General features: G+C 57.3%; 1 protein-coding gene across 3 annotated transcripts in view; it reads left to right on the top strand.

Annotated features, from left to right (window-relative positions):
* Positions 1–1,323: 1,323 nt before the first annotated feature.
* The window catches only part of KCNIP3 (potassium voltage-gated channel interacting protein 3), a 61,516-nt gene continuing 41,306 nt past the window's right edge, over positions 1,324–21,533 (top strand). For all 3 annotated transcript variants that reach the window (XM_036436083.2, XM_036436082.2, XM_036436080.2), the window contains exons 1-2: positions 1,324–1,470; positions 14,470–14,635. In XM_036436083.2, the coding sequence (XP_036291976.1) occupies positions 1,456–1,470; positions 14,470–14,635 (181 nt within the window). In that variant the 5' untranslated portion in view covers positions 1,324–1,455. The remainder of the gene's footprint in view (positions 1,471–14,469; positions 14,636–21,533) is intronic.

The following is a 21,533-nucleotide window of genomic DNA, read 5'->3' as shown; positions in this document are numbered from 1 at the left end:
TCCCGGAGCAGCCGTGTCACTCGTGGACCCTAGGCAAGTCCTTAGCTTTCCTGGTCTCACTTTCATCGTGTCCGGTGCTGACACTCCCCACAAGGCCACTGTGCAGACTCAGTGAGCAATGAGTCTCTTGTGGGGTCTTGCTTGGAGCCAGAGGCCACTGGTGAACTGCTCTGAGGCTCCCAGGGAGCTCAGCCTGGGACCAACCCTATACCTCCTCTCAGGCCCAGCCCTGGGAGTCCAGCGGGATGGACACCCGGCTGTCTCCCGCTCTGCAAGTGGTTGTCTGGACTCAGTGGGTCAGCAGCTCTGGCTGCTCTCGTCCCCTGCGGATCTGAGAGTTGGAGCGAACTGATTGGCTGAAAAATAGGAAAAGGGCGTGTGAGCGCCTTGTGCCCGCTGCTGAGGAGGGTGTCACAGGGCTCCGTTTCCATGGGAACCACTGGCTCAGGCTGGTGCTGGGGTGCAGAGAAGGGAAACTTGGTGAGGCTTCAGGCACCTGGCTCCAGGGTGGTCTCCCTGGGGGCTGAGCAAATGCCCTGGAATCTGCCACCCTCCCGAGGATGCCCAGGGACCCTCACCCCTTCCTCTACTCCCACCCAGGGGATCTGACGGGATCCCTCAGCCACCCGGATGGGGTTCCAGGCAGGGACAGATGACAGGCCCTGGAGGGACAGGCTACCTGGGAGGGCTCTCACATGGGAAGCCCCAGGGATAATTAAGTGGTGGCAGGTGAGAGGTGAAAGAACCCCTGTGTGTGACCCGCATGATGTGGCCCTGGTAGCTGTCACCATCTCCGGGTGGTGACCCTCCATCTGTGAGGCCACTTCGGACCTGGCACTCCACAATGCCAGGGTAGCTGAGGGGACACCAGGGTCTTGACTACAATGCATGGCCTGAGGTCCTCTCTGGTCCCTCCACAAGGTGTTGTGAGGAGGGGGCAGCAGGGACAGGAGGGCTGCCCCTCACTTGGGCAGGAACTCAAGCCAGAGCTCCCCTCTCCCCGCCCTGCCCCCCCCCCCCACTGTATCCCAGCCTCCCCTAACCAAAGTGGAGGAGCAGAGAACGTGTGTTAGAGAAAGGGACAGAGTGGGGGTGACACAGAGAAGACCCTTGGTGACAGGATGGAGGGGAAACCCAGAGGCAGGACTTTCCAGGCTGAGAGGGCAGGGTTAGGACCATTTATCCATTTATTCAGAGTGCTGCCTTGGCAGAGGGCGGGGTGGAGAGAGAGAGAGAGAGAGAGAGAGAGAGAGAGAGAGAGAGAGAGAGAGAGAGAGAGAGAGGCAGAAGGGGTGGAGCCCGTAGAAGCAGACAGGCAGGGAGGGGTGGGCAGGGGGGCGGGCGAGAAGCTGCCAGTCCAAGCAAACATGAGGCAGCTGCCAGCCCTGCCCCGCAGTCCCGATCTCCTGGGCTGTGCAGAGGGGAGGCCGGCAACACTTTCCTTCGGCTCCCAGGATGCAGCGTGCCAAGGTAGGCGGTGGTGGGGCTGGGGGCTGCCTCAGACCACTCAGGAACCTCGCTCTTCCTCCCTTTTTGAGCTCATCCCTTGCTGTCTCTGTAGGATCGCTTTGGGAAAAATAAGTATTGGGGTTTCCTGGCTGGGAGGCTAGACTCCTGGGGTCCCATTTGGATGGGAGAGAGTTTTTAGGTGTTTGTGGGACAGAAGCTGGACAGAGGAGAACCTGGGGTCAGCCATGTGGCTGGTCCTGCTCTGGAAGGTCCCCGGGCCTGGCTCCATAGCCCTTAGAGATCCGGGACCGTGCATGCTGGGAGGGAGTGTTTTATGCTCAAGGGCTGGCCAATGAATGCACCTTTTAATGGTTCAAGTAATGAATGAATGCCTATTCCTAAAGGGCCATGGGATCCCTAACAAGGACACGTGTGGGGCTGATGGGAGTTTGGAGAGAGAGAAAGCAAGGAAAATGCCTGGGGTAGAGTTCAAGCTATGGTGGCAGGTAGTGGGAAGGATGAATAATCATTAAGTGAGGAAGAAGGAAGGAAAGGAAAGTAAGCTGACCCCAGAATACAGTTAACAATCAGAAAACGTCCCGAGGCCGTGCGAGCTCTGTGTGTGTGTGTGGGGGGGGGGGGGGGGGTGAAGGGGGAAGGGGCATCTCTCTGAGGCAAGAAGTAGTGCCGAGAGTTGGTCTGTGTGCATCAGAACACCCCAAATAACAAAGTTCTGATCAAGGCTGGTTGCATTTCTCTCTCGGGCAGAAGAGCAGAGCGGGGCAGTGGAGGGCGGTCCTGGAGGTCCATGGTCAGCAGGGATACAGGCTCCATCCGGCTCCCTGGCTTCCATTCTGAGGGTACCTTACCGGCCAAAGGGAGCGCCACCACTGCAGGCAGTAAAGAGAGGAGAGGAGGAAGGGCAAAGAACACAAATACAACCAGGGTCTCCTGAGCAGGGGAGTGTGGATGCCCCAAAAGACTAAGTCTCATAAGAACAGGACAAGGGCGAGCAGGGGGCTTGTGGTCGCCCCTGTCCCACTAGTCCATCTCCCAGGGGTGCCAGGATTAGCAGAGGTGACAACCCAAAACTCTTCAGGCCTGGCAACGGGACAGGTTGAAGAGGTGCTTTCTCTCCCAGCAGCCCCCGTGGGCAGGCAGATGTAGAGGAACAGAGTCTTGTCTCTGGCTCACACACTGCAGGCTCCGTGCACGCACACACGGCTGCCAGCACAGTCCGTGCACATCCATAGGCCAGTGGGAGCACAGCCACACGCAGCACCTGCCCCGGCCCTAGGCTGCACAGTTGCATGCACAGAGGTGGGTTTCTGTTCAGTTGGGCACACAGCCTGCTCAGTCCGCCCAGCGGAGGACAGTCCTCCTCTTGCCTGGCCTCTGCCCTAACATCCAGAGCTCATCCTGGGCGCTTGGCTGGCCCCATCCCTGCCAGATGGGTGGAGGGAGTAGCTCCAGCCCAGCAGTTGCACCTGCCCTTCCCTTGGCCAGTGTGACTCCCCACTGCCATCCGCTCTCCTCCACACTGGCTCCCAGCCCTATAGGATCTCGAGGGGCCTTGCACCTGCCAGTAGCCTTCCTGTGACGGGAGCAGGTCCCACACCTGCAGGTGCAGGGCCAGGCAGGGACAGTGGTCCTTGAGGAAGCTGCCCCTGGGCCGCTCACCAAGGTCAGCGGGAGGACTGGTTGTGAAAATCACCTTCCTCACTAGTGGCAGGAGGGACAGCAAGTCAGAGCGCAGGCTGCCTGTCACTGCCACGGTCAGTGCCCAGCCCTCGGACTCCTGCATGCACCCTCCTGTCGTTCATGGGTCCCCACAGCAGCCCAGAAGGGAAGCGCGGTCACTGCCCTCTGCGGACACCGAGGCTCAGAGGAGGGAGCAGCCTGCCGTCACAGCACCCAGACTTGAACTCCGTGAGCAGCGCAAACGGAGCTGCGGGCTCTGCTGGAGTGGGCATGCCTGCTGCCCAGGGTTCCAGGAGTGAACCTCCACCTGCCAGGCTGCAGCCTTCCTGCAGGGCACTTCCAGGAGGTGGACCTGATTTGCTCCCTCCATCTGCCTGGCTGGATCTGAGGCATGAGTCAGAGGCCTGGAGAGGCTCTGACTCTTCTCCAGGTGGAGGCTGGGAGGTCAGGACTGGCCCTGTACCTTCATTTCCCTGGATCCACTTGTGACCCACGAGGTAGCTCTTGGCATTGCACCCACTTCACAGGTGAACCTGAGGCCTGCCCTTGATGGCGAGTGACACAGCTGCAGCTGGGATTTGAAACCTGCTCTGTCTTACTCCCCTAGGGCTGGGGAGGGGGTCCGGGAAGAAGACTGCAGGGACAGATGCACACCGGCTGGCTGAGGTGGGGGCCCTCTCCCAGCGGGGGGCTGGCTTTGTGTGCTTGTGGCTTCGAATCCCCTGAACCCTCTAGTGACTGCGCACAAGCAGACCCACACCTAGCCGTGCCTCCTGGATCGGCCGTGCACCTCTGAGTCTCCACAGCCCCTTTCCTGAATGCAGGTCCAGAGCTGCAAAGAAAAGAGCCCCAGGCTTGTGAACTCAGGATCCCTTTTCCTACAGATGCTTCTGCAAGAGTGGGAGCTGCTTTGCACACTCACTCTGGCTTGGAGCCCTGGGGTCCCCTCCCCCCACCACGCCAAGGCAGCCCTCCCTGGTGAGGCCCGGAGCAGCTGCTGAGCCTGATGTGAACCACAAGGGCAGCCTTGGTTTCCAAGGCAAAGAAAGAAGAGGGGAGAGAGCTTGGCAGGTCTCCCTCCACTGGTCCCAGACAGGGGCAGGAAGGAGCCTGAGCAGAAGGAGGGTGCAGTGTGAAGTGAGCTGTACCCCTGCCTCCCCCCACCAGCTCCCCATCCCCAGCTGACTGATGTTCCCTCAGACAGGTGCATCTGTCAGCTGTGATCAGCCCACGTCCTAGAACCACAGAGCAGCCACAGACAGGGAGAGAGCCCAGGGGCCCTGCAGGCACCAGAGTGGGATGGGTCAGGGCTGAGTTGAACTGAGGCAGGACAGCCAAGAGGGTCCTGTCCCACCTCCCAGCTGGCATGCCCCCCCCCCCCTTGGATCTGCTGCTTCAGGTCTCTGCCCAGCCCTCCTCTATCAGGCCGGCCTGTGCCCATGTTGGCTCAGCTGGGCACAGCAGCTGCTGGCTCTCTCCAGCTTCCTCCCCAGCACTGTCCCTCACCCCAGCGCTGTCCCCCCCTTTGCATTTGGGCACTTCCAGGGCATCAAGAGGCAAACCTGTTTCTTCCCCCCCCCCCCCCCCCCCAACACCCCTGCTGCTGATGCCCAGTCCATCCTGGCCGTTTTAAGATTTTCTCAAGTTGGGCAATCTAGACAGTGACTCCAGAGAGCCAATCCTAGCCCAACTCTTCCCTGTAGAGTTTGTGGGTCCGGGCAGGGCCCATCCCCTCCTTGGGCCTCAGTTTCTGCACCTGGAACTCAAATATATGTATAGCCTTCGTTCAGTCCCCACATGAGTCAGGGCCATGTGCTGACCAGTGGGGCTGGGTGAGAGGTCTGGATCACCACCAAAAGTGCCATGACATAGATCCTCGCCCACATTCACAACATATGTACCCTGGCCCATCACAGCGCCCCATATACACCATTTACCAGGAAATCTGGGGCCTGGAGAGGTAACGTGGCTGCTCCTGCTAGCCTGGCTCTGCACCAGCCGATCTGGACTCAGTCCCTCAGCCCCAGCCTTCCACCAGCGGACTGCATGTTCTCGGGCAAGTTATGCAGCTCCTCTGTGCCGAGGTGTCCTCACTTTCCTGGGGAAACATCATCGACCTCCTAGACAAATGAGATCTTATACTAATCCTGTTAGCACGGCCCCGGAGCACAGTGAGAGCTCCATTAAGCTGGGAGGTGTCAATGTCCCTGTTTTCTGGTGACTGGGTGGAGCCCGGAGAGGCTAGACAATAGAATATGGTCAGTGAGCGGCTGTGGGTGGAGCGGCTGGGTTAGTGAGACTCTCACCTCCCGGGCCGCACGTGGCAGGGAGCGGAGGATTTGCGTCCTGGCCCAGGTGGCAGTCACCAGAGGCCAGTTCTCCCCTCTCCTGCTCCAGGGCTCTGAGAAAGGAAGCGCCAGGTGTGTGTGTGTGTGTGTGTGTGTGTGTGTGTGTGTGTGTGTTCAAACACGTGCCCATGCAAGTGTCTGCAGGGACTCATGACAAATCCAGCTTCCCCTCATCAGCCACGCTGCCTCGCCCACATCTGTCTCTGTCCAGGGGCGGGCGGGGAATTGAGGATTCCAGAAGCCTCCCGTTCCAAACACTCAGGGCCGCACGACGAGACGCCCACCGCCACTTCCTGCCATCTGTCCCAAGTGATGGAAATAGAGCAGGCGATGAGTGGGTGGTCAGTGAGCCAGCCTGCGCTGCGCACCCCGATGGGTGAGAGCCAGGCAGCCCGTCTGAACAGGCCTCCCTAGGGCAGCTCTCCTGGGAGGAGAGAGGCTGGGCTGGAGCCTGGAGCCTGTCCCCAGGCTCCTCTCTCCCACCCCAGCCCCAGCCAGGGCCAGGCACCGTTGTTTCAGAAAGGGGGCCTGGTGGAGTGTGAAGGAGGGTTGGAGGACAGTGAGGCAGGAGGCCAATTTGGGGGCTGCTCCTGCTCAGGGAGAAAGGCGGGCTGAGCCAGAGCCAGGCAGTGGGATGGGTGGTGGACATACTTGTGTGCCAGTGTTTAGGATCTGCTGCAGATGTGGGTGGTGATGGGGGGTCACGGTGAAAGGCCCAGCATTTCCTGTCTGGGGGAGAGGCTCTCTACACCTGAGCTGTGCTTTCACATGGATGGAGGGGCTTTAACAAAGATCAGAGCCCTCAGGCAGGCAGGTGTGGGCATGCCAGGCACTTCTGAGGTGTCGCTAGCTGAGCAGGGAAGCTGTGTCTTCTGCCAAACACCACGGGGCCATGGGCTTGGAACAGGATGCCAGCCCTCTCTTGGCGTCAGAAGGATGAAGAATAGTGCTAATCACTCCTTCTGGGGGCTTTGTGTATGTGAGCTCAGTTAACCTTTCCCACATTCCTGTGTGGGCACATTATCATCCCCATTCACTGATGAGGAAACGGAGGCTCAGCTGGGTCAGGTACTTTGTCTTGGTCACTCGGCCAGGAGGTGAGGGCCCAGAGTTCAAGTCTCTGCTCAGCTGACCAAGAGTCCCACTGCTCTTGGCTGCCTGAAGTGACAGTAACCAGCCTGAAACCACCCCCACCCCTTCCTAAGTGCATCTTCTGAACCAGCATCTGCTGGTCGGAAGCTGCTCATGCTGCTTTGCATCCATACGTGTCTGTAGACATTTGGGAGATGTTGCCATGCCTTTCACATAGGTGCTTACTCACATGACATCAGCTCTGGGAACGGAGCCTGGGTATTGTAACTCAGGAGGACCAGGCCCCCCATGGCCTCCAGCTATGCACTCCATCCCCACAGCAGCCTTTGCCTGCGGGTGGCCTCTGCCTAGCCTGCTCTGGGCCACTCTCAGGAGTTCTCAGAACAGCTGATGAGAACCGTAGACTGACCTGGCTGTTCAAAGGTCTGGCCTTGGTTTGCTCCCAACGCCTGGCCAGATGGGCCCCATAGGGTAAGGCTGTGTCCACTGTGGGCACCTGACCTTTCAGGGGACCTGTGGGGAGTGGGGAGCCATGAGGTGGGATGTTGTTTTGTCAAAGGTGATCTGGCCTGGGAGGTGTGGTGGGCTCTCAGGGGATGGTGCTCCTGAGGCAGAGTCCGTACCGGATTCTGGGGGAGCTGGAAGGCATGAGGGTTTGCTTCCTACATCTCCGTGGTGACCTTGCAGCTACTGAAGAGCCACCGTGACCCCCATCACCACCCACATCTGCAGCAGATCCTAAACACTGGCACACAAGTATGTCCACCACCCATCCCACTGCCTGGCTCTGGCTCAGCTCCCCTTTCTCCCTGGGCAGGAGCAGCCCCCAAATTGGCCTCCTTCCTCACTGTCCTCCAACCCTCCTTCACACTCCACCAGCCCCCTTTCTGAAACAACGCTCCTGGCCCTGCTGGGGCTGGGGTGGGAGAAAGGAGCCGGGGGCAGTGCTGGCAATGAAAACAGTGCGAGCCACAGGTGCCACTTCAAATGTTCAGGTGGGTACATAAAGGACATTTTTTAAAGAGTGAAATTATTTTTAATAATATATCTTATTTAACCCTCTGTAAATATTATCATTCTATGTGCAATTGATATAAAAATTACTCATGAGCCATTTTGCACGCTATAAGTGAAAGTTGGAAATCCAGCGCGTGTTTACACTGAGGGCACAACTGAAGCTGGACCAGCCCCAATCCAAGCGCTTGGTAGCCACAGGTGGCCAATGGCCCATCTCGGCCTCTAAGTCCCTGCCTGTTGGTCCTCTGCCTTCACCAATTTTGTTTTATCTGTGCTATTGTTTTTTTCTTTAAATGAACTCACATTTTAAGCTTTAACAAGTGACTCTAAGAGTGGGTCTTTAAATCATTGCTGTAAATGGAGTGCTGGTTGCAGTTGCTGAAGTAGGTGTCGATTGAGCGTGCATGAATCAGGAGGCCTCAGCTGGAAGTAAATGATGAGGATTCATTCAAGGGTCTTCCAGTTTATAAACCAGAAACACAATTAGGCAATGCCCAAGTGTCCTGAAGAAGTAAGAAAAGTTAAAACTTCTTATAGGAAAAAAACGACATTCTTGAGAAGAACTAGTCCTGCCTTCCTAGATTCTGGCCTGGTCTAGGAGATAACCTTTAAGGTGACTGGTGGTCTAGATTGTTATGTTAAGGCTGTTGGATATGTGAACATTCTTTTCTAAATCCTTCAGGGGGTGATCAGAGGGTTATCTGTAGTATTTCTATTTTATATATATATATATATATATATATATATATATATATATATATATATATATATATATATTTCTATTATATATATAAAATCTCCAGGCCAAAGTGGAGAGTTCAAAAATTCAAGTTCCCAGGTTACTTTAAAGCAAGAGTTTCCTCACACCCCAGTCTACTTGATTTTAGTAATTTAGCAGCTTGACTACAGTGAGTCTATTTTATTTCTTCACTCTTTCCTCAAAAGTAACCATAGCAATGTCACCAAAATAAAAACAATAACCGTTGGTATGTTGCCTGTGGAGGATATTTTTTCCATTGCTTTTGTAAAAGAGGGAAACCATCGGGGTTAGAGGGGGGTACTAAGCCATCTCTTGTGCCAGGCAGAGGTAGCTCCTGGGTGCCCAATGGCAGAGCCCTTCTTCCTGGAGCCAGTGACCTCCAGGCAGGCCCCTTGGATACACTGGAAGTTGAGCAAGCTGGGCTGAGTCCTCATTGACCTTGAGTGGGTGAGAGCACAGCACAGGGCCGGGGGAGCTTGGTAACAGGGTGTGAGAAAGAAACTAGGGAGGGTGTGGTTGATTTGGAGGAGTGTCTAAGTGACCTAGAGAGATTGGTGTGTGCATGAAATAAGGCACATAGTAGGTGCAACGCCATGTGGCATCCTATCTGTCCCTCTCCTGCTCCTCATGGGCAGGGGACTTGGAAGGACTCTGGGACCTGGCCCTGGCCTCTTGGCCAGGCAGGAGCTGGAAGTTTCGGGGCTCAGGGGTGAGTGATAGGGCCTGGCCCTGTCCACCTGCAGCCTCTGCTCAGAAGGAACCTTGTAGACTTCAGAGGAGGCAGCAGGTCCCCAGTGTCAGCCTAGTGCCATTTCTGGGACCCGGACCAGAATGCCCCTACTGCCAGATGTGCAATAGGAAACTCAGCATGACCTGAAGGCCTAGATCATCTGGCTTCATTGGTCTCTGCACTTAACTTGGGCCAACCCCTGAGGCCCATGAAAGATGGAAGCTCTGTCCCTTGTTGCAATGACACTGACATCAAGTGATGTGTGGAGGGAAGGTAAATTATGGAGAGTGTCATGGGACTTGAATCTAATCATTAGTTATATTTATTGTGTATGGTTGTATTTTTTAATACTCTTCTGTGTGTGAGTGTAAGAGTATTTCTGACTTGAAACTTGAGATAACTGTAGATCTTCATGCAGTTGTAAGAATAATCTGGAGAGATTCTGCCCTGATGGTAGCATCTTGAGAAACTGTAGTGCAAAGGTCACAGCAGACATGACAGTGGTGCAGTCCACCAGTCTCATCTGGCCTTCCTAGTTTTACATGCACTCATTCGTGTGTGTGTATATGCGTGCATGTGTGTGTGTGTGTGTGTGTGCGTGTGCACGCGCGCATGTGTGTGTGCTTAGTGTTTGCGATTCTATGTACTTATGTAGCTTTGTGTTTCCACCACCGCAGTCACAACACACAGAGCAGGTCCATCACATGCATCTCATGAACTGCTCTTGTATAGATGCACCTCCCTCCCACCATCTCTGCCCCATTATTAACCCTTGGCCCACTAATCTGTTGCAGTGTTAAAATGTTGTCATTCTATATAAATAGACTTGTACAGTATGTGATCTTTTGGGGTTGGCTTTTTTCATTCAGGATCATTTCCTAGGAATTCATCCAGTTTATTATTTGCAACAATAGTCCATTGCCTTTTTGTTGTTGTTGTTAATTCTCACCTGAGGATATTTTTCCCATTGATTTTCAGAGATAGTGGAAGGAATGAAGGAGAGAGAGAGAGAGAGAGAGAGAGAGAGAGAGAGAGAGAGAGAGAGATCTGAGAGAGACACATCAATTGGTTGTATCCTACATATGCCCTGATGGGGGGCAGAGAGTGAATTGTAACCCAGGTATGTGTACTCTTAGCTGGGAATCTAACCCATGACCCTTCAGTGTGCAGGCCAACACTCTAACCACCTAGAACACCAGCCAGGGTAATAGTCCAATCCTTTTGATCGCTGCCTAGTATTCCATGGTGTTACTAGCACCCTTGGGCCTGTCTAGTTGGGGACTATTGCAGGTTGTAGCTGCTGTGGACATTGCCTGCAGGCTTTTGTTTGGAGGATTAAATGCTCAGGCAGTTGCATTATTTGCTTTTAAAAAATGTATTTTAATAATTTTTTTTTACAGAGAGGAAGGGAGAGGGATAGAGTGTTAGAAATATCGATGAGAGAGAAACATCGATCAGCTGCCTCCTGCACACCCCCTACTGGGGATGTGCCCGCAACCAAGGTACATGCCCTTGACTGGAATATTAATAGAATGTGGGACCCTTCAGTCCGCAGGCCGACGCTCTATCCACTGAGCCAAACCAGTTATGGTAAATATTTGCTTTTTTAAGAAGCCACCACTATTCTCTAGAATGGCTAATGCATTATCTCCCGATCAGGTTCTGCATTTGGTGCTGTCACTACTTCTTAGCCATTCTGAGAGGTGTGAGTGACATCTCATGACAGCTTTCATTTGCATCCCCAGGAGGCTGATGGTGTTGATCATCTTTTCCTGTGCTTCTTGGCCACCTGGGCATCCTCCTCAGGGAAAGGACTGTGCATGGCTTTGCCATCTTCTCATGGATACTCTGTTCTTTTACTGTTGGGTTTTGAAAGGGAGGGCCTCCTGAGTGCTGGGTGCTTGATGGGCAAGAGAAATTCACACAACAGCCCAGGGCCAGCCCTCAGAGCTGACATAGGCAGGGGAAGTGGGAAACAGACAGAAAGTGCATCAGAAAACTAATACATAAGATAAATTCTAACACCACACATGCTGTAAGGCACTGTAAGTGCTGAGGCTGAGCCTGCAGGAAGGAGGGCAGTCTGGAGGTGAGGGGAACTCTTAGTATCTGGCCTTAAAGAGGCCTGAGAGAGAGAAGGGGTCAGCCTTGAGAGTCCAGAGGATAATGTGTGTAGGTGGAGGGGGAAAGTGTGCAGGTGGAAGGGGGAATGTGCAGGTGTGTAGGGAGCAGTTATAAGGTTAAACCTTGTACTGACCTGCTGGCAAAGTCGCAAACAAGTTCCAGCTTGGAGGGCACAGCCCTCTAAGCATAGTTAAGCTATGATCTTATGACTGCTCCCTAGATCTTTCCTAGATGATGGGCTAATGGGCTGTGGGAGGTGCAACAAGTGCTGCTAAACAAGTGAAACTTACAAGAACATTGTAAATTACCTTGTTTACCTCTGACTATAAAATAAACCATCAGCTTGCAGTCTGGATCTGTTCTGTGGCCTCAGCCAGGCACAGAAGATCCACCTAGACCAAGCTTATTCTCTTTGTCTTTTCTTCATCCTTCACTGGTCTTCCCTTAGGCTCACTGAACCCTTGGCTGTGCTGGCTCGGCTCACAGGTGGAGGGGGGAATGTGCAGATGGCGGTGGAGAGTGCACAAGTGGAGGGGAAGTGTGTAGGTGAAGGACAGCAGGCTGTGCTGGGGTGGTGGCAGGTAGATGAGATGAGGCTGACCAGGGTCAGGCAGGGCTAGATTGGAGTGGGGCTTTGCAGATGGGCCAGATCATTGGGATTTTATCTGAAATGCCCCTGGGTGTGCTAAGCAGCAATTAGGGGGGATTTTATTTGTGTGGTGGTCTCCTCACTGACACAGCTGTCGTAGACTGTTACCTCCCAGCACAGAGGCCCGGTGGGGTGAGAGGGTGGTGTGTCATCCCTCCCTTTGCCTCAGAGCTTCCCAATCCAGGGGAGGGAGCTGGAGTGGCTATAACAGTCCCTGACAGCCCAGCCAGACCCTCTCCCAGACAGACAAGTGTCAAATATTTATGAGGATGAGAAGCTGTCACTCCCCTGCCCTCCCCCCGAGGTCTGATGGGCCTGGTCCCCAGGACTCAACCCCTCCTGGCGGCTGTGTGGCCCTGCCACAGCTCAGCCCCTCATTCCTACTGTAAGGATCCCCGCCCCCTCCCGCCCCCCGCTTCATAGGAGTGGCTCACAGGGGTCTGAGCCCTCAGTCATGTAGAGGACCTGGGCCAGGACTCCTACATCCCTGTCCCTGGAGCCTGCTCAGGGAGAACAGCCGGGGCTCCTAGCCTGGGAGCACAGCAGAGCCTTGTGAACGGGGACTCTGCCCTGACTAGGGGTTGGGGAAGCCCTTCTCAATTTTCCAGGCCTCTCAGGGCGCCTGGCCTCAGGAGAGCCAAGCAGTTCATGGCCAAGACCACCTGACTGTGGAACCAGGAGACCATGAGCTGTGTGGCCCTAAAATGCAAGTCTTTGTGGGACTTCTTTCCTTGTTTTTAAAATGCGGGTGGCGTTGCTGACCTCTGGGTTGTCATGACAATGAGATGACACTGAGACCCAGACTAGAATGCAGGGAGCGGTGTCTCGGCCGGCCGTGGAGCCTCCAGGCTTTCCAGGAGGAATGAACCCAGGGCCCCCTGGTCTCTCCTGTCGGCTCAGGCCTGGGCAGCAGAAGGAGTATGAGGGCCAGGGGTGCCATCCCTGTCCTGAGAGGGGGTCCTGCCCAAGGCTCTGCGGCCACCTCAGTCTCTCCCTCTGACAATCTCCACCAGCCCAGAGCCCTCAGAGAAATTCATGCGGCAACGAAGCAGCAGCTGCCTGTCTCCTCTCATCCCGCTCTGGGACCAAAATAAAGACTTTATTCATCAAGGCCATTTCGCTCCCGAATAAGATCATTAATAATGGAGAAGACAGCCCCAGCCAGTTTGGCTCAGTGGATAGAGTGTCAGCCTGCGGAGCGCAGGGTCCTGGGTTGGATTCCGGTCAAGGGCACGGACCTCGGTTGCAGGCTCCTCCCCAGCCCAAGTGCAGGAGGCAACCAATCGATGTGTTTCCATCACATCAATATTTCTCTCTGTCTTTCCCTCTCTCTTCCACTCTCTCTAAAAATCAATGGAGAAATATTCTCAGGTGAGGATTTAAAAAATAAAAATAAATAATGGAGAAGATGCCCCCTGGAGGATGTGTGTACATGTATCTATGTGAGTGCATGTGTATATGTGAATATGTGTCCATGTGGCCATGTGTGGAGGGGCCTCCCTCAGCATCCCTGGCATCCCGGAACCCTGTCTCTCTGCTTGCTCCCTCTTTATGTGCCATCAGGATGGCAAGGTTGCTGCAGCTCTGGGCACCACTTCCCCTGCCTCCTTGCCAGGGTGAGCCTTGGAGGAGAGGAATGTGGGGGTGTTACCAAGGAGGGTGTGTGGTGGGAAGTGGCTTGGGGGGCTGATGACTATGAGAGGGGCACCCGGCAGCTGGCACCAGGCTGGGGAATGCCCCAATAGTCAGGATTAGGGGTTTGGAAATGGACCTGGTGGCCACTTCACCAATACTGACCAGGAAGTCCAGTTACTCTCAAAATGTGTTTGAGCCTCATGGGGGTCCTTCCAGCTTTGCTGTGTGACCCGTGCAGATCCACTGCCCTCTCTAGGCTTCCATCAGGGGAGAGGCTGTGATCTCTAAGAGGCTATCCAATTCTGACAACCAGACCCATGCCAGGGAGGGAGTTTGATGAGCAAATCTACACCTCATCTCCCTCCTTCCAGGGGCCCCATCGTGTGCCAGACCAGGGTGCAGAGGGGGGAGCCCACAGGCCCTGCCCTCGACCCGGAGTTCCACTGACGCAAGGGCAGACCCAGTCCCTCAGCCCAGAAGCCGGGGAGCCCTCGTGGTGGGGTCCTAAAGCCTGAGTAGCGCTCCCTGGCCCTGAGAGGAAGGCTTTCCACAGCCGGTGAGCAGCACAGCCAGTGGGAGAGTGTGTGTTCACAGCCAGGCCGGTGCGGCTGGAGGAGAGTGTGTGTGGCCTCGATGGTCATTCTCCACTCTGCTCTGTCCTGGGCACTGGGCTGCTCTCCCGGTGGACACGGTCTCCTGCAGCATGCCCTCACCATGCAGACCAAGGCTCCTGCACAGAGAGGTAGGCTTGTGAGGCACTGGGCAGGAGGGCCGGTACAAGAGAGAATGGGCCGGTGCAGCTCTCTGGCCGGGACTGGGGGCTCCTGGCACGCAACCCCGGAAGACAGGTCCCTAGGCAGAGTTAAGGATGGACAGCCTTGCCCAGGAAAGTGGGGGAGCCTGGAGCCATCTCAAGGTCCCCTTCGTGAGCAAGGGCTCAGACCTCTGCCTGTTGCTGCTGCAGGAGATGATGAAGGTGTCCGACGGCAGCCTCCTGGGGGACCCTGGACGCACACCACTGAGCAAGAAGCAGGGTGCCAAGTGGCAGAGGCCGAGGCTCACCCGCCAGGCCGTGATGCGGTGCTGCCTGGTCAAGTGGATCCTGTCCAGCGCTGCCCCGCAGGGCTCAGGTAGGGCTGGGATGGGCCTGGGGACCTGGTTGGAGCTCTGTCCTGTCTGCGGGCTCAGAGATCACCCTGGGGGCCCAACCCAGGCCACACCACCTCTGTCTCCATCGGAGATGTTTTCATTCATTTGAGCCCACCTTCATTCATCCTTCATTCATCCATGCAGGCCACTGAGCTCCAGGCAGGGCCTCCGGAGGTGGAGACAGAGGGCTGGGACCATGCTGAGGCGCTACTGGAGTAGCTGGTGGGCTGGAGCCCAGTTTCAGAGGCTGACAGGCTGGGCTTGCTGCACCCACCTCACCGGCTGGGTAACCTGGGGCCGGAACTCATCCTTTCTAAGTCCTGTTGCCCAGCCAGTGTGGCTCAGTGCTTGAGCATTGACCCATGAACAGGAGGCCACGATTCAGTTCCTGGTCAGGGCACATGCCAGGGCTGTGGGCTTAATCTGAAGTTGAAGCGCATGCAGGAGGCAGCTGGTCAATGATTCTCTCTTGTTTCTCTCTCTCCCTCCCTCTCCCTTCCTCTCTGAAATCAATAAAAATGTATTTTAGAAGGGGGCCTGGTGCCCACCTGCAAGGCACATGTGAAGATGGACAGCGATGTGTGGGGTCTGGGAAGAGGGGCCCTCCCGAGTGCACACAGGACTGCCATTGGCTCTTTGCTGGGCCTGCATTCTGGTGTGTGTGAGGATGGATAGAAGCTGCTGCCCTGTGCTGGCCGTGGCAGTATCTGGTATTTGCTGTGTGACCTTGTGCAGCCCCATCCTCTCTCACACATGCACAGACCATGCACTCACACCTGTGCACACCTACCATGCACACATGTGCATACAAACATGAACACCTGTGCATCTGCTACACGTGTGCACATCTGCTCACCATGCACATACAGATATCATACACAGGTAACCATGCCACACACACAAATAAGTGTGCATGAGACTGCCGCTCTGACTTTGAGAAAAAAGTGCAGATGTGGCTCTGACAGCTGTCTTGTTTGTTGTCTCAGACACTCTGATTTCCAGGGGGCCTCAGTCCCCTTCACTGGAGAATGGGCACAGCCATGGCCCCATTTCCTCAGCACGAGGGGGTAGGAGTGAGGAGGGTAGGTTTGAGGAGGGGATCTGGCACAGAGGCTGGTAGCCAGCTCCAGCCAGGCCTGTGTCCTTTACCTGAGAACCCACTCCAGGGGCTCCCACCCCCTCCAGCCCCACCCCTGCTTCCCCAGGAGCCCCTGCCTGTCGGTGCTGCCGTCACTCTGGCCTGACATTTGCTCTTGGCCTTCCCCAGAGAGGCCTCCCATGGGAGCTCTAATGCACGTGAACACATGTGCGGTCCATGTGCGACCTATGTGCTCTCCTCCACTTCTCGGGGCAGGTGCATAGCTTTTGCAGGTGGCTTCACCCGGGAAGCTCCCACACAATGCTGATCATGCTGCAGCCGGATAAACACCGGCAGTCCCTGTGGAGAGCAGAGGAGGGGAGCGTGGCACTCCTGACAGACACAGCTCCTCCTCCCTGGCTGGAGGCTCCATCTCTTTCCCTCCCCCTTTATGGCTTTCCCTGGTGGCAGCACAAGATCCTCCCTTTCCTCCCGAGATCTTGCAGCCCCTCCTCCTGGCCTCAGTGTCTCCCTGTTGCTCCTTCCCTACTTCTCTCCATCAGCACCCTGCCCCGCCCCAGGCCTTTCTCCGTCTCCAGTTTCCGACATTCAGGCTGGGCTGGGTGCGGAGCGCCACCCCTTCCCCGGGGCTGGGAGCACACGGAGCACACGGAGCACACGGAGCATGGGTGGCCGTGGAGAAGGGCGGCTGGGAGCAGACTTGCTGTGTTTAAGGCCACAGTGAGGGGGCCGAGGGGACCACACCCGTATGTCCACCTTCAGCTCGGGGTGGCTCTGAGAGGGCAGGGCCTTTCACCTTCAGCTCCCACCCAGCGATCCGGACGTGTCTGCTGAGGGGAGAAGAGCAGGCCCAAGAGCCATCAACAGCTCTGGGTGGATGTGTTTACCAGGCAGCTCGCCAAGCAGCTCTGATCACTGTTGACTAAAAACTTGATTGGTGCTCAGGGAGGTCACATGACTCAGCAGGTTGCGTGGAGAGAGGGCAGCGTAGAATCTGACCCGGGACCTCTCCCTGCCCAACCTGGGAGCTGAGGGAAGACGGAGCTTCTGGGGTTTGTGTGGGCAGCACATGCTCCCGCAGGGGCACATGCCTACCTCCCCCGTCCCACACGCCCTGTGTGTCCCTCAGGACGGCACCACTGTCACAGGGAGGGCAGTGTTGGCACCTGAAATGCCGCACTGGGAGCTTCCTGGGCTCTGGGTACGGGAACAATAGGCGCCATTCAGTGCAGCTCCATGGCACCAGCGGAAAGGGGCGGGCAGCGAGACACTGTGCCCATTGTCAGGGTTTTTCCATTCACAGGAGCCAGTCAGAGGCGGGTTTCTGGGGCAGCCAGAGCAGAAGCCCGGGAAGCCGCACTGTGTCACTGAGCTGGGCCACCTCGGCCCAGAGCGGGAGGGACTCAGAGGCCAGAGGCCTGCGGGCCCAGCTGACCAGCTGCCTTGGCGCCTGCGTCACTCTGGGCTGCGAGGGGCCCTCTAGAACAGCTGTGCCCAGGAAAGGGGACACAGGGCAGGCACAGTGCCCCCCCACCCCCATACTCCCCAGCACTGGGCCATCTCAGTGGCCTGGAGGCAGCCCCCTCTAAGAAGCTTCTTTGGGATCTGAAACCTCTGGTCCGGAGTCAACGGAAGGACTGTGGGTGGTTGGCCGGATGGTGTGAGGGCCACTGCCACCACTTCCCTCGGCCCTGGACCCATCTCTGGCCGGGGGGTTGGGGGGAAGGGGCAGCACCAGCCTCCCCAGGACAGCCCCCGAGCCTCGTGCTGGTCTGAGCCAGCTGACAGGGGCGCCCCCACTGCTCTGTGAGGCTCTGGGCACTGGGGCAGGGTGAGGCCAGGGGTTTTGTAGGCGCCGGCCTTTGGCTACACTTCCTCATTGTAAAATGAGTCGCTGATGAGAACAGTGGAGTGTCGGACACTGTGATGGGTGGTGGTGTTGGCAGAAGCCGGCGGCAGGGAGGAAGGCCCGTGGGCAGACTGTCTAGTGAGGGACCCAGCCGGAGGGAAGGGATGCAGTGTAGCTGGCCTGCCACCTGCTGGCCGGCTGGGCACTCGACAGCAGTTGTGGTCAGCCTGCCCCTCCCCGCCCAGTCCAGGGAGGGGCCTGAGGAGCTTCCGTCCACTACAGCCAGGAGGACAGGCGGGTGACCAGCAGACAGGCCATCCTGCCCACCTGACCTGGGCCCCTCAGGTCCTTCAAAGAGCTTCGCAAGAGACTGGCTGCCACTCCTCCAGCCTAGTTTCCTCCCCTCCCCAGGCTCTTGAACAAGTGGCTGGCAACTGCCCATTGTAATCTGTACCCCAGGCCACCTCTCCTGCCAGGCCACGTGGGCCAGCAGACATGTTCAACATTCTGCTCGCCTGGGCGATGTCCCTTCTCCACGTCCCGCCCCGAGTGGGCTGTCATGCCAACTTAGAGTTGGTGCCAGCATTTCCTGCAGCTCTGTCTGTAAACGATATGCTAACACATCTCCTCAAATGGTCTTAGGGACTCCCCAGAGGGCCTGGGGTGTGGGTTGAGGGAAAGATGGCAATGCAGCTGTTTATAGGGGGTGGGGGCCTGAGCTCCTACATACACACCTAAGCCATACAGAGCGCATGGGCATGACGGCGGTGCCTTAGCGCCGAGGGAGAGTGGATACGCGCCCCCGGTGGGCACCCGGCCTCAGGGCCACCCGGCGGCCCATCCCTCTCCAGGGAGCCCGGTAAGAAGCCACTCGTTCTTTGTCCAGAGAGAAGAGACCCTGGTTGTGCTCAAAACCCGAGGAGACCATAGAACGTTGCCTGGGGCCCGCCAAGGGCCCTACAGGACAGAACACACCATGGAAATGTGCTTGGTCCTCAGGCCAGGGTGGAGCAGCCTCAGCTGCAGCCGGCCTTCCCTGGCTCTCAGGGAGCAGCCCAGAGCCGCCACCAGCTGTGATGTGTCAGGAAGGCCGCCGAACACGGCATTACACGTAAGAGAAACCCGAGCGCCAGTGACTTCACTTGGAGGCTAGCAGCTGCTCTTTGAGCATCCGGCTGGCAGTGGCCGGCAGCACTTAGCAGCCTCAGGATGTCAGAGTCAAGGTCTTTGGGGTTTCCTGCCCTTCCCTCTGTCGCAAGGTCGTTGCTTTGGCTCCAGCCACCGTGGCTTTGCTCCAGGCGAGAGGAAGGGGAAGCGGGGAAAGGGAAGTGGCGGTGCCCCCTCCGAACGGTGGCACCGCAGACACCTCTGGAGGACTCCTTCCACGCAGCACTGGCAGGACGGAGGCGCCCGGCTGCGAGGAAGGTGGAGAGTGGCAGTTTCTAAGCTAGGCACGTGTCCACCTCCGACAGCAGCTGAGGTGTGTGGTTGGAAAAGCAGAGGAGGATGGATGCTGCTGTGGCATTCTCTGCCAACCGTGCCTCCAGGGGTCACGGCGACAGAAGCACCGGTGCCCAGAGGCCGCGAGCAAGCTGCCTGCACACACTGGGCTCTCAGTGACTGTGGGGCAGGGGTGGTCGGTCAGCAGTTCCTCCTCCAGGCACTTGATTTTCCCTGTCCTCCTCATCAGAGGGACCCCTGCCCGTCTCCCTGTTTTATAGAGGCACCAGCAGGGCTGGGGAATGGGGTCAGTGAGCAGAGGCCAGGCCCACCCATCCACCGGCCCTGCCCAGGGTCCCTGCTCCCTGAGCCTCCCGCAGGGGCTGGGCAGGAGCAGGGCTGCTCCGTCTGGAGCAGAGAAGCCCTGGGACCTGCAGTGAATTACACTCTCTGCCAAAATTCACACCAGTGGCACCACCTCATCGGTGTGGGGAGCTCAGGAGCCAGGCCTCCCCATCCATGCCCAGGCAGCTGCAGGAGCCCTTCCTCCTCCAGGAAGTGGGCTCAGGTCCTGAAGAGCCAGAGCCAGACTCAGGGAAGCGGTCTGGCTGGCCCTGGGTGGGAGCGGGGATGCTGGCTGAGGGCTGAGGAAGGCCCAGCGGGCAAGAGGGGTGGACAGGCCGAGACCCTCAGGAGAGATGCTGAGACAGACCAGAGGGGGGAGAGAGAGAGAGCATTCTGGAAGAAAGGCTCTGGGTGTTCAGTTGGGGGAGAGGCAGGCAGGGTGCGAGGACAGACAGAGCTGGTGAGGTGGCAGAGTGAGGGTGAGGGCAGGAGAGGAGCCCCTGGGACCAGGCCAGGCCCAAGGATGGCAGGGTGCAGAGAGGCCCCTGGCCCTGTATGGGGGTGGGGGTGCCCCAAGGCTGCAGAAGGGCCAGCATGGCTGCAGGAAGTTTCTGGGCAATGCCATCAGCTTCTTCTGCTTCATCTCTGGGAGCCAGGCTGAAGGTGAGGAGCGCTCAGCGGGCAGGATGAGGTGCAGGAAGGGGCTTCGAAGGGCACCCCCTAGAACAGGGCGGTGACTGGGGGCAATGGCCCTGCCCTGGGACCTGTGGGCTGTGAGTGCCAAGCCAGGCTCCCCTGCTCCTGGGCTGGGGCGGGAAAGGAGGTGGGGAAGGGGTTCCTTCTCTGGGGCCACAGACTCAGGTGCAGTCAGGCAGGCAGGGAGCCACGGTCACCGGTGCACACTGACCCCATTGCCCGGCTCCTCCGCCTCCTCCCTCCTCGGGGAGCCCTCTCCCCGCCCATCAGAGTCAGCGGTGCCGAAGGGCGAGGCATGCACAGACTGGCAGAAAGTGCTCAGTGACAGCTATCTTGCAGCATCGAAGAAAACCAGAACCAGCCGCCCTGGGATTTCTGGCGGGGATCCAGGGGGCGCCCCCGGAGACCACGCTCTCCAGCTCCCCTCCCGGGGAGAAGCCCAGTCTGGGAGGGACTCCTCGGCAGGCCGGACCCCCTTCCGCAGGCCTCCTCTGCCCAGTGTGTGCGGAGCCCAGGGCTGAGCAGGACCAGCAGGAGGGAGGCCACGGCCCAGAGGCAGTGTGGGAAGAGGAACTCCTGCAAGGGGACCCCAGTTTCCTTGGCTGGATGCCCGGGGGGGGGGGGGGGTGCACCAGAAGATTTGTACTTTGCAAGGGGAGATCCAGCAACTCCCAGTTCTGTTGCCTCCTCCAGTTGGAAGGACTCAAACGAAAAGAAGCTACGGAGACCATGTGATTCCCTGGAGAGACACCAAGCAGAGCCCTAACACAGATATTAGTGTAGACAGGTGACATGTTGGCGTCTTGGCCAAAACTCACAGCCGCTTTTGCAGCCCAAAGATGCTCCCAGCTGCAGGGACCATGTGCCAACGCCGAGCAGAGCTGGGCTGGCCTTTGTCCCCGAGCCAGGGTGAGGCCTAGTCCCCCAGCCTATGCTTGGGGAGCCATGGCCACCTGCCCGTCCTGAGAGCCTCGCCCAGAGCCTGGTGCGCCAATTCCTGTCAGTATTTGAATGTTAATGAGTAACAGGTAAGGAAGAATAAAAACCTAACCACCTAAAATCCGTGGAATAGTAATGGTTTAAAATACTCAAAAGCAATAGAAATCTCTATGAGTAAGAAGACAGAGTTCTGACAGAATGAGTTTGGCTGAGGAGGTCCAGTGTGAGTCTGAGGCAGGGTGTGACCTCAGCCCACTGTGGGGGGCCTCGGGCTGCAGGGCACAGGAACCCAGGGGGTCGCTTGGGGCAGGGCAGTGACAGCCGTGCTGACTGCAGTCTCGGTAACGGGGTAACGGGGTCTTTGCTTCTGAAAGCTTCGGGCTCAGTTAGGAACAGTGCTTCCTGCCTGATATACTTGCAGCGTGGGAGGGGAGGGGTGCTTTCTCTCGCCCCCTCTGTCTCTCGGTCTCAGTCCATCTCCAAAGGGATGATGCTGCAGGTCTCCCACAAA

Source organism: Pipistrellus kuhlii, unplaced genomic scaffold (genome assembly GCF_014108245.1).
Source record: "Pipistrellus kuhlii isolate mPipKuh1 unplaced genomic scaffold, mPipKuh1.p scaffold_m20_p_13, whole genome shotgun sequence".
Lineage (NCBI taxonomy): Eukaryota > Metazoa > Chordata > Mammalia > Chiroptera > Vespertilionidae > Pipistrellus > Pipistrellus kuhlii.
Note: the sequence above shows the minus strand (reverse complement) of the source record. Positions and strands in the feature narration are given on the sequence as shown.